This window comes from Monodelphis domestica, chromosome 2, assembly GCF_027887165.1.
Source record: "Monodelphis domestica isolate mMonDom1 chromosome 2, mMonDom1.pri, whole genome shotgun sequence".
Taxonomy (NCBI): Eukaryota; Metazoa; Chordata; class Mammalia; order Didelphimorphia; family Didelphidae; genus Monodelphis; species Monodelphis domestica.
The window spans coordinates 541,967,617-541,983,527 of record NC_077228.1 but is presented as its reverse complement, the minus strand read 5'-3'; the positions used below and the strand labels follow the sequence as shown (position 1 = coordinate 541,983,527).

General features: G+C 58.8%; 1 protein-coding gene across 1 annotated transcript in view; it reads right to left on the bottom strand.

The window, feature by feature from the left end:
• Positions 1 to 758, bottom strand: part of TRPM8 (transient receptor potential cation channel subfamily M member 8) — a 52,898-nt gene extending 52,140 nt beyond the window's left edge. The window contains exon 1 of the mRNA XM_001376523.5: positions 335 to 758. Within this exon, the coding sequence (XP_001376560.4) occupies positions 335 to 448 (114 nt within the window). The 5' untranslated portion in view covers positions 449 to 758. The remainder of the gene's footprint in view (positions 1 to 334) is intronic.
• Between the last annotated feature and the right edge of the window lie 15,153 nt (positions 759 to 15,911).

Sequence of the window (15,911 nt, the reverse complement as noted above, 5' to 3'; positions counted from 1 at the left end):
GCCCGCTGCCACGTGGCCGGGACGTGGAGGAGGGCGTCCGAACAGGGGCTGGGTCTGCGCTCCCCAGGACGGAGTCCCAGAGGGTAGCCCAAGACGCTGAGCCATGACAGGGCACCGCCACTGTCCAGAGGCAGGGCCGGAGGCCGGCCCTTCCTGCCTCCACGCCGGGCCTCTGCCCACGCTGCCGCCACTCCCGTGGCTAACAGCGCGTGCCTTGCGGCCTAAGGGGGAGCTCCAAGCGCACCCGGGCGTCACCCCGTTCTCTGTGGGGGTGTGGGGTGCTCCTCCTGCCGCCGGGCTGTCTGGGGGAGCCTCGGCCACCAGCCTTACTCACGCTCTCGCTGTAGGACACGTCCGTGCTCCGGGACATGCTGGAGTAGAGCGTCCGCATGCTCTCCAGCGTGCCGTTTCTCCTGTTCCGCATGGAGTTCCCCGTAGGCCAGTGCATCTGGTGGGAAAGACGGGTGAGAGCGGGGTTCGAGCACGCGCCACGGCACGACCTGCCTGCTTTGGCTGTGGGCCGCCCCCGGGCCCAGAGAGGGCCAGGGTTGCTTCAGGGGGCCTGCCAGCATCGGTCCTGGGAGAACTCGAACCCAGGCTCAGGGCTGGCCCCCGAGTTTGCAGAAGAGAGAACCCGCCACCAGAGACGAGAGGGGTCTGGGGCCGCCTTTCCCTGCAGCCATCCCTGTCCCCCGCGGAGGAGGGAGGCGCTTTGGGACCCTCAAGGCCCTCGGAGCTACGGCTCCCCCGAGCCGGGCGCTGGCCAGGCCTGAGCGTGTGGGGACGTCGCCTCTCCGCCCGGCCTGCCCGCGGGCCCGACGTCCCAGGCCCAGCCTCCCCGCCCCCCTGGAAGCTGCACGAAGCGGGGCCCTGGGGCCCAGGCAGAGCGCCCTGAACACGGCGGCGGAGTGACCCGTCCGGGCCACGGCACCCCCCGCCAGCCGTTGCCCCCCACCCGGGCTGTGGCCCTCCCCTCACTCCAGGCCGCCCCCCGCCACGGTGTCTCCCAGTGCTGCCCCCCCCGCCATGGTGTCTCCCAGTGCTGCCCCCCCCACCTGGGCTGTGGCTCTCCCCTCACTCCAGGTTGCCCCCCCCATGGTGTCTCCCAGTGCTGCCCCCCCCCGCCATGGTGTCTCCCCTCCAGGCAGCCCCCAAAGGGGTTTTCCTGAAGCACAGGCCACCCCCACTCCTTCCCTGAGAGGCGGCCTCTGGCCTCCAGCGGCGGCGCCCTCCCGCCCTCCTGGGCACAAGACCCCCACTTGTTAGGTCCAGGCAGCACCCTGGAATGCCCTCCCTCCTCGCCCCTCCCTCGGGCTTCCGCCCAGGCCCTGCTGAAGGCGCCTTCCCAAGAAGCCTTTTCCAAGGTCCTCCTTTAAAAAATCTGGCTGGACCCCAGTGGCTGCCGAGGCTGATCCGTGACCGCCCCGTAACGGGGCGTATTTGCACCCTGGCCGGGCGGCCCACCCTGAACTCAACAAGGGCTCGGAGATTTGCCTTGGCCACTGGGCTGGATCTGTTTGTCGAGTGACTGGCCGATCTCCCGGGACGGGGCCGGACTTCTCCGGGTCTCTGGGACACGAGGGAGCTGGGCCGGCCGCCCTCTGAGGTCTCGTCCAGCTCCAGCCAGGCTCCCCGATCCACGAGCTCCCCGGGATTCTGAGGGAGACTCCCGGGGGCGGCTGGCAGTCAGCCTGTGAGCGTGGCTCTGGCAGGAGAGAGCCCAGACGCGGTTCCGGGAAGCCTTCTGGCTTCACTGACCCAAGGCCCCCCGGCCACCTTCTTCCCCCCGCAGCGCCAGGATTTCCTCCCTGGAAGGCGGCCCTCCTCGCTCCGGGAGGCTCCCCTCTACACCCCTCCACCGGGAGGAGGAGCTCCTCGTTCTCTGGGGATTCGGGCCGAGCCTCAGTCTGGAGCCGGAGGTCCGACGGCCTCCCTTGACAGGGCCTTGGATGACCAGATATGAGTCATTAAATGCTGAGCACTTTCCCAGTGTTATGGCTCTGGGGCCCCACCACAATCCTGGCAGGTAGCTGCTATCATTATCCCTAGTTTACATGTGGGGAAACTGAGGCGCGGGGGAAGTGACTTGTCCAGGGCCAGGCAGATTTGACCGCAGGCCTTCCTTCTTTCAGACCTGGAGCTCTGTCTACTGTGCCGCCCGCTAAGAAGCCTTCGGGACCCCATTTCTGGAGCTGGAAGGATGGACGCTTTGGGTTCAGTCTCATTTTTAGAGGGAGATCCGGAGACCCAGAGAAAGGAAGGGTCCTGCCGAAGGTCCCGCATTCTTTCCGTGGCGCCGTCGCATGTTCTCTTTATGGCCATCACGGCTGCGGATGCCGCCTCGGTGACCAGCCAACGTGACGACGGGCGCCCCTTCCCGCCCAGCAGCTGGGAGGGCGCTCGGCACCCCTGGCCTCCCCCAGGGGCACACCGGCTCCTCGGCCCTCCCTGCGCCGCCAGGCGGGCCTCGCGTCCTTCTGGCGAGCCTGGCTGAGTTTCTGCCCCAAACAAGGCAGAACCCGGGAGCTACGGGCGAGGAGACGTCTAGGGGTGGCACCGCGTCGCCTCTGTCCTGTCTCTGCTGGGGCTCCGGTGCAGGAAGAGAATCCCCGGGAGCGAGCGCTGCTCACGGGACGCCTGCCGCCTTTCCAAGAACGAGAGCGGTGAAGCTCGGGGCTTTGGTGGCGGGACTCACTTGCTCGGGCTCTCTCCGTGTTGGGAGGAGGAGGAGGAGGGCCGTTGGGGATCTTGTAGTAGGAGAGACTGACACGGACGCTTCTTTAAAAATCTCGGGTCCCCCAGAAACCTTTCCTCTAGCAGCAGCGAGGCCACGTCCCTGGGCCTCAGTTTCCCCATCTGTAAAAGGAGGACGGTAGCCTCGATGCCTCCGAGATCCTTCCCAGCCCCAGCTCTAGGTCTCATTGGCCATCAGAAATCATTCTTTTTCAAAAGTTAATTTAGTAACAAATTTCCACATACATTTTCTGAAGTCGTGTGATCCCCAGGGTCTCCCTCCCCCTCCCGGAGCTGAGGATCCACTGAGTCTGGCCTAGCCAGGTACTATCACGCAAAGCCATTTCCATGTTCATCGTAGCTAACGGTTTCCTCCAGCAGACCTCCGAGGCCGGCAGGGCACGCAGGATGCTTTTCTGGGGTCCGCAGCGTCCCGCCAAGCCCATAGAAGGGAGGAATGTTTTCATTGCCCTGATCCCCAAGGCGCAGGAAGCCTGCTAGAGAGGCCGTGATGCCCAGGCACGAGCTTCCCCCTCCCCCCTCGGGATGAATGACGGCGCCCTTCACCCAGGCTCTGCTCCCTCTTCTCCATGGACCCTCGCTCCCTCGGGGATCGCCCCCGCTCTGATGTATTTACTTTGGATGTGCCGGTGTGTGGTTGTCCTGGTCCTCGCATCATTTCCCTGGGGGAGTGCAAGCTTCCTGGAGGCAGGGGCTGAGGCTTCCCTGATGCTTGCTCTTTTTTCTGGGACACAGAAAGTGCAAACTGCATGCTTGTTGGCGCACACTGAAGGGAGAAGCAGCGGATGCACTGGTCCAAGCATTGGCCCGAGAGTCAGGAAGACTTGGGCCAAAGCTCACCTCTGATGCTCAATAGCTAAGGCACCACAAATGGGTCAGCTCACCTCCCTGAGCCTCAGTTTCCTTATCTGTCCAATGAGGGAGATAGACCCGATGACTGTGAAAGTTCTTCCTGGTGTGGCAGCTATGATCTTATGAACGGATCCTGGCCTGTTTTTCTCACTTCGGTCCTGGGAGCAAGTGATGCTCCCACCAACATGGGCACCAGAGATAGAGCCCCCGTGGCAGGACGGGTGGGCCTCTGCCGAGGTCCTTCCGGGCTCTTCCCTGAGGGGAGGGTCTACGCTTCTTTGGGGAGAGACAGAACGACCACGTCCTCCTCCTGATTTCAGGCCAGAACTGGGAGGAACAGAATTGTCTCTCCTCTAGCACAGCCCTTCGTGGGACCTTCTCTCCTCCCCCGCCTGGATGTGCCCCCTCCTTTCTTAGACAGGCTGGCACTCGCGGGGGTGGCTGTAAGAGGAGATAATGGTTTGGAAGGAGAACTGCCGTTATGGTGATGAGGCATCTGGGTCCCCAAGGGAGAGCCAGCACCCACCAACAGGGAGCGACCCAGGCTGAGTGACAGGTGGGGCCCCTCTCCTCCCATCCTGGGAGAGCCCCAAGCCTTGCTGGAGCGCCTGTCTGGACCGGTCAGGGAGGCGGCTTTGACGCCTTTGGCCAAGAGGAGCCAGTGGCTGGGTGAGGTCAAACCTGGACACATGGAGAAGCGGCAGGTGTGGACGAGCCCCTCGGGCCACTCATTGAGAGAGCCCTAGAGCAAGGGCAAAGGTGGAGATTCCCCGAATCCCAGGACCTCCGCATTGGGAGGAGGCTCAAGGACTCTCCCTCAGCCCTCTTGTTGTGCCACAAAAGCCTGTGTCAACCCTCCTGGGTGCAGCTGCTTATTCTGCATTCAGTGCTCTGTGTTCTGAATTCTGGAGTCTCCACTTTAGAGGAGGCCTCCCAAGTTACACGTCCCCAGAGCCCCGAGTGTGGCCGATGCTTTGAAGCCGACCCTCCTCCCCAACAAGCTACGAGGCCGATTTACGGGTGAGTGAGGGCAGGAGATAGTTTGGCAGATGTGGATCGGCCATTTTTAGTCAGGTCTGACTCTTTGTGACCCCATTTGGGGTTTTCTTGGCAAAGACCTTGGAGCGCTTTGCCATTTCCTTCTACGGCTCCTCGAATGAGTGAGGTAACTGAGGCAGACAGGCTTCAGTAGCTTGCCCAGGGGCACACAGCTGGTAAGTGTCTAAGGTTGGATTTGAACTCGTGAAGATGAGTCTTCTTGACTCCAGGCCTGGCACGACCCCTGGGGGCAGCCAGCTGCCTCTGCTTCGGTAAGTAAGGCAAGCTAATGGCCTTGATTCAGTTTTTAATGATAACTTTAGCATGAAGGATTCAGAGCCAGGCGGGAAGACTTACACCAAAGGACACACCATAAAGTAAGCAGAAGAACCGCAACAGCGTAAGCAGAGACAGCAAGACCACCCCTGGTAATGCAGTGGCCAAGGTTCTCCATTGAGAAGAGCCAAGAGAACAACCCCTTCCTGGCTCCTTCCCTCCTTCCCTCCCATCTTTGCTGAATGGGAGCAGGGGTGAGAGAGGGAAGACTATGATTAGGTACCAGGGGGTGCCACAGAGCCTGGGCTGGAGACGGGAGTCTAGCTTCTGACACTCACTAGCCTCCTACCTCCAGACAAGCCACTTCCTTGCTTTCTGACTCAGTCTTCTCATCTGTCAAATGGAGCGAATAATAGCTGCTCCCTCCCAGGGCCACTGTGAGGACCAACTGAACCAGGGTACCCGTCAAACTTAAAGCACTGGAGAATGTCCAGCTGAGCAAACTCGCTCCCACAGGTCCCAGGGCTAGTGAATGACAGCTGAGATTCAAACCCAGACCCCCAACGCGTCCCCCCACCTCAAAGCTCTTCTGCTCCCACAGACAGGTTTCACTTCTAAAGACCCACTTTAGAAATCCCAGGACGGAAGCTGGAGGGGAGGGGGAAAGAAGACCATCTTCCAGGGGTCCCGAGGAGCTGGCTCGCCATCTGCAGCAGAGCCCTGGGCCTGGCTGCCTCAGCACCCTCACCGAGAGGACCCTTGAATTATTTATCCCAACCTCTAAGCGTTTCTGTCTGGCTTCTAAATAATGCACGCTGGGAGCCTGCCCGAGCCAGCGGGGCTGCACTAAGCCAACCACTTCATTACGGCCAATTTCCCCTTCACCTCCGGCCAGCTCCCGCTGGACAGTCACCGCGCGGGGCTCGGCTCGGCCACTGGCCCGCCGTGGTGCCCGCCAGCAGCCCGCTGCCCCGGACCACCCGCACCCAGCTCCTCCCGGCCTGGCGCTCAGAGGAGCCCCCTCCCCTTGCAGCCCACGTGCCGGCCCCAAGCCATCGCCATCGCGGCCACAAACGAGGATGGCCGCCAGGGACTCTTCGGCGGGCATGTGGGTGGCAGGCAGAGCCCCCTGGCAAAAGCCCCAGCCTAGAAGGTGGAGCCCACCAAAGCTCCCGAGAGCCCTCGGGGGTCCCCAGCCAGCCAGACATCGCCGCTGGCTGTCCTGCCGTGCGGGCTCCAGCCTTGGAAGCCCCCCCAGCCTAACTCTGCTAACAGCCCGCACGCTGCCTCCCTCCCTAGCCAGGGCTCCGGGGAAGCCCTCAGTGAAGAGGGAAGCCCCCACTCACCATGGTTGCTGTGGTGCCCGGATGCCTGGTCTCGGAGCCCCTGCTCTGCTCCAGGCTTCTCCAGAGGAGGGAAGGTTCTGATATAGTCCAGAGCCCAGAGCCCCGCCTCCCGATTCCCCTCCTCCCCCCCCCTCCTCCTCCTCCTTCCCCTCTTCCTCCTCCCCCTCCTCTCCCTCCTCCTCCTCCTCCCTCTCCTCCCCCCCTCCTCCCCCTCCTCCCTCTCCTCCCCCCTCCTCCCCCCTCCTCCCCCCTCCCCTCCCCCTCCTTCCCCACCCCCTCCTCCTCAGGGGTGCCCACCAAGGGAGGACCACAAAGGTCAGGGCCCAGAAAGGGGATGGAGCAGCGGGAGCCTGATGAGAGACTCGTGGATGCCCAGACACAGGCTCTGAGGCAGGTGTCAAGCCCGGGAGACCCCCTGGGGGAGGCCACATCCCAGTCACTCTCCAGCTTCACGGATATGGAGGACAGGCTCGCTGGGAAAAGCACAGATGCAAGCGGAAATGCTCATGAAGGAAAGCCTCCAGGAGAGCTCGCTAGGGGAGGGAGGGGCCTCCCCCTCCAGCCCTGCTTTGTCTTGTTGGGCCAATAACAGCAGCACAAAGATAAAACAGCCCAGAAGCGGGGTGCAGCAGTGGGCGGAGTCAAGGAGACCTGGGTTCAAATCCTCCACTAGCCATAGAACCCCGGATAAACCACTCCGCCTCCCTGTGCCTCAGTTTCTTCATCTGAAAAATGAGATGAGGCTTGATGACCCGCTCCAAGGTCCCTTCCAGCTCTGAATCTGCATTTTCCCGACTCACTGGACTTCTCAGGTCCCCGTTTACCCAAGCTCCGAGGCGTGGGCGCCGACTTACCCTGGCAGAGAGAGCTTCCGCCCTGGGGAGACCACAGGCCTCTGCTCTGGAACGCCTGCCGGGGCCTTTGGGTGCAGCTTCTGGTGGACCCTCAGCCCCAGTGGGCGCCGTCATCCTCCCCAGCCCAGCCCATGGCCACGTTGGGGAGGCCAAGCAAACCCAGTTGAGGCTCCCCGTGGTAGGGGACTTGCCCAGGATCACACAGCCAAGGGGCGGCAGAGCAAGAGCCAGCCTGGGTCTCTCTGACCACAGCACAGATGTGTGACACCAGCCCCAAGCAGTCAGGATTTCTCCAATGCCTTCCCTGTGCCGGCCAGAATGGCGGACCAAGGCCAGGACCGTCCTGACGGCCTGGAAACAGATCACCCCCAACGTAGCCCCGAGCCCCGGCCCTGGCGGGGAACGACTTTCAGAGGACAAGGATAGGCAGACGGAGAGCGAAAAGAACAACTGCTGGAGGTGGAACGTGGCTTCTCTAGTGAGACAGAGAGATAGAGAGATGGGGGGGGGACAGAGACAGAGAGCCAGGCAGAGACAGAGAGATAGAGAGAGATAGAGAGATGGGGAGAGGAACAGAGACAGAGAGCCAGGCAGAGACAGAGAGATAGAGAGATGGGGGGAGGAACAGAGACAGAGAGCCAGGCAGAGACAGAGAGATAGAGAGATAGAGAGATGGGGGGAGGAACAGAGACAGAGAGCCAGGCAGAGACAGAGAGATAGAGAGATAGAGAGATGGGGGGAGGAACAGAGACAGAGAGCCAGGCAGAGACAGAGAGATAGAGAGATAGAGAGATGGGGGGAGGAACAGAGACAGAGAGCCAGGCAGAGACAGAGAGATAGAGAGATGGGGGGAGGAACAGAGACAGAGAGCGAGGCAGAGACAGAGAGATAGAGAGATAGAGAGATGGGGGAGGAACAGAGACAGAGAGCCAGGCAGAGACAGAGAGATAGAGAGATAGAGAGATGGGGGGAGGAACAGAGACAGAGTCAGGCAGAGACAGAGAGATAGAGAGATGGGGGGAGGAACAGAGACAGAGAGCCAGGCAGAGACAGAGAGATAGAGAGATAGAGAGATGGGGGGAGGAACAGAGACAGAGTCAGGCAGAGACAGAGAGATAGAGAGATAGAGAGATGGGGGGAGGAACAGAGACAGAGAGCCAGGCAGAGACAGAGAGATAGAGAGATGGGGGGAGGAACAGAGACAGAGAGCCAGGCAGAGACAGAGAGCACTGGCAATGGAGAGCATCAGAAGAGGTCTTATGGAGCCTTATGGTACCTGAGCTATGCTTGGAAGGCAGCTGAGAAGCTGGGGAGGCAGAGGCAAGGAGGGAGGGAGGGAAGCTGTGCCAGGCATGGGAACTGCACGGCCTGTGCCAAGTGACAGGGGCAGCAGATTGCCCCCCATGTGAGGGTCAGTTTGTTGGAACAGAGGGCACATCAATCAGTGGACCTACCAAGCACTCATTAAGTGCCTACTGTGTGCCAGGGCCTAGGAATGGAGACCCCAAATGAAAGTGGCTGCCCTCAGGGAGCTCAGTAGATCCTAGCGTGAGAGCAGTAAAATAAGACTGAAAAGGAGGTGGGAGTCATGCTGTGGTGCAGAGCGCCGAGTCCCCGGGTGAATGTTCTGGATATTATTCTAGAGGAACAGAGGATCCTGAGCAGGAGAGTGACCCAGCCAGATCTCTGTTTTAGGAGAATGGACAGAAGAGGGGAGATCTTGGAGGCAGGTGATAGGTTGGGCAGATGCCCAGTGAATGGGGGAAGGGAAGGGATGCTAAGGGTGCCAGGGATTTGGTAACTGACAGGGCAGGGATGGATAACTGGGAAGAGCTGAGGATGATGCTGAGCTTGGGGATGGGAAGGGGGCAGCAGGGCCCACTGCAGAAAGAGATGTTTGGAAGAAGAAAAGGGGCAAAATGTGAGGAATTCTGGAAAGCAGAGGCCCCTCGCCTGGAAGAAGCAGGAGCAGCCAGAGCACAGGAAGGCTGCTCTGGGCTAGGCTTTCCGGAGGCTCTCCCTCTCCCAGATATTTTTGGACTCAGGGGATGAATGGTGGGCATCGGTGTCACTGCCCCCTTCATATGCATCACACTCTTGCTGTCTGCAGCTGCCTTCCTCTCCTGCTTGTCTCCAAGAACCTGTTGGCTGCCCCACCTCCAGAGAGGACAATCAGCAGGGCTGAATTCCTGGTGCCATCTGTGACACAAAAATCATGCCCTGCAGTGAGGGGCCATGGCAAGATCCCTTTTACATTTATTATCTCATTTGATGTCCACAACAACCCAGGGAGGTAGGTGCCATTGTTATTCTCATTCTACAGATTAGAGAACTGAGGCAGACAGAGGTGAAGTGACTTAGCCAGGGTCATGGCACCTTGTGAATTTGGACTCAGGTCTTCCTAACTCTCAACCTAGATCTCTATCCATTTTCAAAGATGGCATAAAGTAGAACTTCCTGCCTTTGTCCAGCTGAAAAGAAGTTAAATCAAATGAATGCAGACCTTTATAGTCAGAGAGATTTCAGCACCGTGAGGGTGGAAGGTCCTATTTTGATAGGGCCTAGTCATCTCACTTTCCCTTTTTCCTTTTTCCAGGAGAATCCTAATCCAGCTCATCCAAGAACACCAGCTGCTGTCCCTACTGGGGGAACTCTTTCCCAAGGTACCCTCCAAGGTGCTGACATCCACCTGTCCAGGCATCATCCACCAGGGACCTTCCCCCTCAGAGCCCCAGTCATATCCCCATCAAACCACATGATCAACCACATGTTTTTTTCTTCTGTGTTTCTGCTCCCACAGTTCTTTCTCTGGAGGTAGAAACATTCTTTCTCATAAGTCCCTTCAGATTGTCCTGGGTCATCACATTGCTGATAGTAGCCAAGTCAGTTACATTAGATCGTGCTACAATGTATCCGTCTCTGTGTATGATGTTCTCCTGGTTCTGCTCCTCTCACTCTGCATCAGTTCCTGGAGGTCGTCCCAGTTCACATGGAGTCCCTCCAGTTTGTCATTCCTTTGAGCACAATAATATTCCATCCCCAACAGACACCCAATGTGTTCAGCCATTCCCCACTTGAAGGGCATCCCCTCACTTTCCATTTTTTGCCACCACAAAGAGTGCAGCTATGAATATTCTTGTACAAGTCTTTTTCCTTATTATCTCTTTGGGGTACAAACCTAGCAGGGCTCTGGCTGGATCAAAGGGCAGACAATCTTTTAGTGCCCTTTGGGCATCGTTCCAAATTGCCCTCCAGAATGGTTGGATCCATTCACAACTCCACCAGCAATGAATTAGTGAAGATGACATTTTTTTTAGAGAGAAGTGGGAACGAAGACCCCTGAAGACATGGCTTTACAGCCCAGGCCAATGGGAGCCAAGTTCTTCTATGCCCACTTTAATATTCCCCAAAGACATTTACATTTGCCTCATTTGGGGCTGCAGAGGAGAACTGCCTTTTGGGGCATCCTAGTCAGAGCTGGCAGAGACTACGGAGGCTTCCTGTCTGACCCAGGCTTGAAAGGAGCCCCTCTTCCCCAAGTAGTCATATCCAGTCTTCACTCAAAGACCTCTGGGGAGGGAGAATTCGTTGCCTCCTCCAGCAGTCCTTTGTTCTCCTTAGGGATGACTCTTCCTGAGGAGGAGGCTTTCCCTTTTCCTCTGAACGGAGGCTGAGTCTCAGTAGCTTTCCCTTGGCTCTTGGTTTGGGGGGGACCCAGCTGGACAGTTCCAAGCTGACTACTATTTAGGCAATTTTTTAAATTAAAACCCTCACCTTCCATCTTGGAGTCACTACTATGTATTGGCTCCAAGGTAGAAGAGTGGTAAGGGCTAGGCAATGGGGGTCAAGTGACTTGCCCAGGGTCACACAGCTGGGAAGTGTCTGAAGCCAGATTTGAACCCAGGACCTCCCGTCTCTAGGCCTGGCTCTCAATCCACTGAGCCACCCAGCTGCCCCCTATTTAGGCAATTATTTGGGACAATGACTCAGGCTCTCTTTCACCTTTCACCAGGGATTTGCTGTAGGACTTGGGGCAGATGGCTTTGCTTCTCTTCTCTGTGCAAAAAAAAGCCAAAAGCCATCGAGTTGGCTGGTTTGCTTCTATTCCCAGAATCTGAGATGGCCCAGCTGGCCCCCTCCTGCAGCGTGCCCCCAGAGCTCTCCCTTGGGCTCACTGCAGGGGTTAGAAAGTTCTTCCAGGCCGATCGGCGCCCACGCTCCTGGCTCTGCCTTCTGGGGCCAAGCTGGGCAAGGCGAATCCCTCCTCACTTGGGTTACCTGAGTCGGGGCTCAAGTCTCAGCTTCGGTGTGAAGCCAGCTCCTCCCTGTCCCAAGTCCCTGATCACCAGTCCTCCACCCCCAGCCCTTGATGGTGCTCCTACTCGGTGCCAGGCCCCATGGTAGGCCCTTGAGCAGTCCTCGCTCTCGCTACCCGAATCCTGTGACGTGGAGGAGAGATTCTGAAATCGCAGCGAGAATCGCCAGGAAAGTGGGCCGAGACTCCAGGGAGGATGCATTACTCTGGGCCGCAGTCGAACCCCGCAGCAGATGAACGGGCCGGGCTGCTTAAAAATTCACCCGCTGCTCTCCCGGTGCCCTCTCTGACCCTCCTCCCTCCTCGTTCAGAGGCTCAGCTCCTCAGGACCCATTTCGGCCCTTTTATCCAAATTGCAGAGCCTCATCTGGGGAGCAGAGAGATTCCGAGCACTTCTCTGTGGCCGCACGGCTCCCGGCGGCCTCCTGCTAGGAGGGGGCGCTTCTTGGGATTGGCTGGGGGGCCAACACCTCCCTGAGAGGAGGCTGCCCACCCCACGGGGCCTCCAAGAGGCCCGGAACATTAGGGAGCCCAAAATGGAGCTCATCTCGGACGGCAAGTGCCTGTGTGGGAAAGGGGTCAAGGAGCAGGAGCTGCAGAGAGGGGATAATTGGCTCTCTGCCCAGGAAGGGCCCAGGCCGGCAATTTGCTGGGGAGGGCAGGGGCTTCTGCGGCCTGGCCTCCGGGAACGCGCCCCACCTGGCATCGTGGAAATTTACCCAAGCCGATTTGTGGCGCTCGCCCATCTCTGGGCTTCCATTAGCTTCGGGCTCCTCCGGGGAGGCGGGAGGGGGCGGCGGTGGAAATGTGGGGGAATGCAAGTGCATTAGCTCCTGACCCCCAAAGAGGGAGCCCAGCGATCCGCCTTCCGGGAGAGTCCGGAGCCCAGAATTCAGGCCCGTTTCCTTTCTTATTCGGTGAGAAATGCACAACAGGTCTGGGGGGGGGGGTTGTCTCCCATAACCTCCGAAGCAACCCTGTGGGGGGCCTAGGATGACCCCAGCTTTCTAGAAGAGAACGCGAGGTGCAGCTGGGCACGTGGGAGGTGAGTGTCGGAGGAGGGGTTCCTGACCCCAGCCTAGGACGATTCTTCAGGCCACCCAAGTAAGTGCCTGCAGGTCTGTGGCTCCATGGCCTTATCGTCAAGGCAGCAAGCCAAGCTAACACGCTCCCTCCACGGAGGCTCTCTGCGAAGTTCTGGGGACACCGAGGCAAAGAGCAGCCCCTGAGCTCCCTGATCTTGGGGACCTCACAGCCTAATGGGTGAGGAAATGCCAAGCCCAGCTAGCCCTAACTTAGTCTCCCAGGGCTGGAGTGGTCATGGGAGGGCCACTGAGGAGAAGGAATGAAAGACTGTGTCTGAGGCAGGCCTTGAACTCGGGCCAGCCTCCAAGGCTCTCTCCCCTCGGCCTCCTCTCCCATCCTCCCTCTCCTTGGAGGAGTCCTAGTCTCCTCCTCCTCCTCTTCCTCCTCCTCCTCCTCCTCCTCTTCTTCCTCCTCCTCCTCCTCCTCCTCCTCCTCCTCCTCCTCCTCCTCCTCCTCCTTCTACAAGCATCTCCTAATAACATTTTAAAGAGCTCTACTTGGGAGGACAGAATGTAGCTGGAAGGGATATGAGATCTGCAAGCTTCCAGGAGGAGCCCAGGGAGGAGCTGGCCAACCCTTTGGCCTTGCCTTGTGGTCAGGGAGGACCTTTGCGCATCCTCACCAGTGGTGGAGGTGGGAGGCTCTCCTCCTTCAGCTGGACTTCAGGGCCTTTAGCCTCCAGGCTCCAGCTGCTCACATCCACCTCGATTCCTTCTTCTCCCCCATCGTGGAGATTAAAATGAGCACCCAAGAATCCCAAGTATTCTATTTACAAGATTTGTTAATGATCGCTTGAAGTAGAAGAAATAAAAAGGCGACAGTCAAAGCCGGAGTAAAGAGAAGTTTCCCAGCTGCCTTGGCAGGAGAGGAGAGAGGGGGCAGCTTACACGCCAACGTTAGCATGTAATGTGAGAACGAAGGTGGGATGCTGCGATTCTGAGTTCTGGGGCAGCTTCTAACTACACAATCCCCCCTGTGATTCCATTGGAAAACAAGCGTGTCGAAATCCCCCGAATCAGTACGCAGAACTAACTTATATCTAACTAGAGTTTAGACAATGTTGCGGTTTCCAAGGGGAAATGACAATCATTTGGGAATAAGAGAAAGAGAACAAAAGCAACGATTGCTAGGTGCCTTGACAAAATCCCAATTGGGGCAGTCCCCTGTGGCATAAGAGCGTCCATGCAAGATGAATGCGTTCAACCCCCCACAGGTCGAGTCAGCACATCCCGAGGTCCATTCTGGATCTTCTGGTGCAGCAGGTGGTTTCTGCAGGCGTCTCCATGGCGCCTTCTCCAAACAGCTCACTGTCTGGATTCAGGGAGGTTGCACGTTTCTTACCCTAAAACGACTCTCAAACAACAGCCAGCCAGTGGCCGAGTCTTATGTCAATCACCCAACATTGGGGATTGGGATGATGCCCTTCTCTCTTCTCCCTCAGCTGCCAAGCCCTCTTCAGGCCCTTGATCCCCCCTCAGGTGGATAGTTGTGATGGCCTCCTGATGGGTCTCCATCCTCTTCTGGGCTGCCCCAACCACCTCCCCCTGCCCAGGCTGCCCAGGCTCATCCCCACGGTGCTCCAAGCCCTCCACAGGCTGATTCCTCCCTCTGGGTTCATCTTTACTTCCCATGACTGCCCTCCCATAGCCTGGGTCAGCCAACGGCTATTTCCAGCTTGGGTGCCCTGCGGCTGACCGGAATGGACTCTTTCCTCATTGCTGCTCTCCCCAGACCTCATCTCTGTTCCAGGCTTAGCTCAGCTGCCAAGGCCCAGGGTCAAGCCTCGCGTGATTCTGCCAGGAAGAAAGACCCTTCCCCTCCTCTCTCTTGGCTCCCATCTGTCTACTTATGCAGCACACAGGAGGCGGTGTGGGTGGCCCAGGACTAAAGGTCCTCTTCTAAGCCATAGGACCTGGTGTGCATCCTCGTTTGCTTGCTTCCTCGGTGGCTTCAGGCAAGCGATTTCCTTCCTCTGGCAAACGAAAGGCTCGGCCCTGACCACCTCTTGGACCGCTTCCAGCTCTGGGGCTTCTCTCCACATCCATCCTACAGAACGGGCAGCTCCCTGAGGGCAGGCACCATCCCACAGACAGTGAGACAGACGGAGAGGGTGATGCCGGCTCTCAGAGCGAGCCCTGGCCGGGACCAGCAAGAATGAGAAGGGTCCTGGAGGGCAGGGACCACCCCCTCCTTGTCTTTACGGAGGAAATCAAGGTGACGACGCCACCGGAATGAACGTTCTCCCCCACTGCACTCAGACCTCCGAGGATGACTTCATGGAGCTGGAGCAAACACGTGAATAACAGCGCTCATCTGAGGAAGAAGAGCCGACCAGGCAGACACCAACATCTCCCACCTCACACTGAGCAGAGTTCCGCGTGGGTGCTTGGCTTCAATGGGAGGCACCAGTGCCAGGCAGGCAGGAAGGCTGCGCAGACCCCCTGCAGACAGACAGGAGGCAGAGCCTGCAGCAGGCAAGCCCACCTAGCAGCCCCTCAGACCCTGACGGGTCCCGGATCCACAAGCCTTGGGAGCAGCAGGGCTTCCAGACTAGCGTCCTCTGGAGCATCATGGGAAGCAGCCCCCGAGGAGGTGTAGCTGGCACTGAGAGCTCCTACAGGGGCTGAAGACCCAGAAAGGAAGTCCTTGCCACCAAAGTCCTTGGCCCAGGCCACTGGATCAACGTGAGGAGCCGCCATGACTTTCTCGGTGGAGATGACGCGAAAGAGGACTTTTATCCACCGATTCGGAGTAGAGGGAAAAGAAGCGCCGTGGAAAGACTTCAGCTAGGATCAGTGCAACGAGCACCCCGGAGCCTGGAGCCTTGATGCTGAGGTTTGGGGATGGAGAAGCGACTGACTCCGGAGGCAGGAGGAGATGGCCATTTCTGGGCACGGTTCGTGTGGGAACTTGCTTCCCTTCACTCTGTATGTTGCTCATGAGGCTTTTCCCCTGCACGGGCTGAGGGGGCAGGGACTGCGACACACAGAGGCGGGGGCTGGGATAGGGTTGGCCCAAAAGGGAAAAGAAGGACGATCTGGAGTCCAGGAAGAGCAGGACAGTCTGCGCCTTATGGAGTTCATGGCATACTTAAGAAGAGAGATCCAGCTCACAATCTGCCAGAGATTAGGTACAGGAGGGGAAGCCGAGGCCTCTGAGGTATTGACAATCCCCCGGTTGTCTGTGCATCGACACGTGAGAGGTGAGGGCCTGATGAGATCTGCTGGGCCCAGCAAGGGGGAGGCAGGACATTCTCCAGGTGAAAGAAAAGCGGTGCTAAGATGGCCCGAGCGAGAGTTCTGAGGCAGAAGGACGGAGCTGAGATCGAGTCTCAGACAGGGACTACTTGGGTGACTCGGGCAGTCACTCCACCGCCCCGTGCCCTGCGCC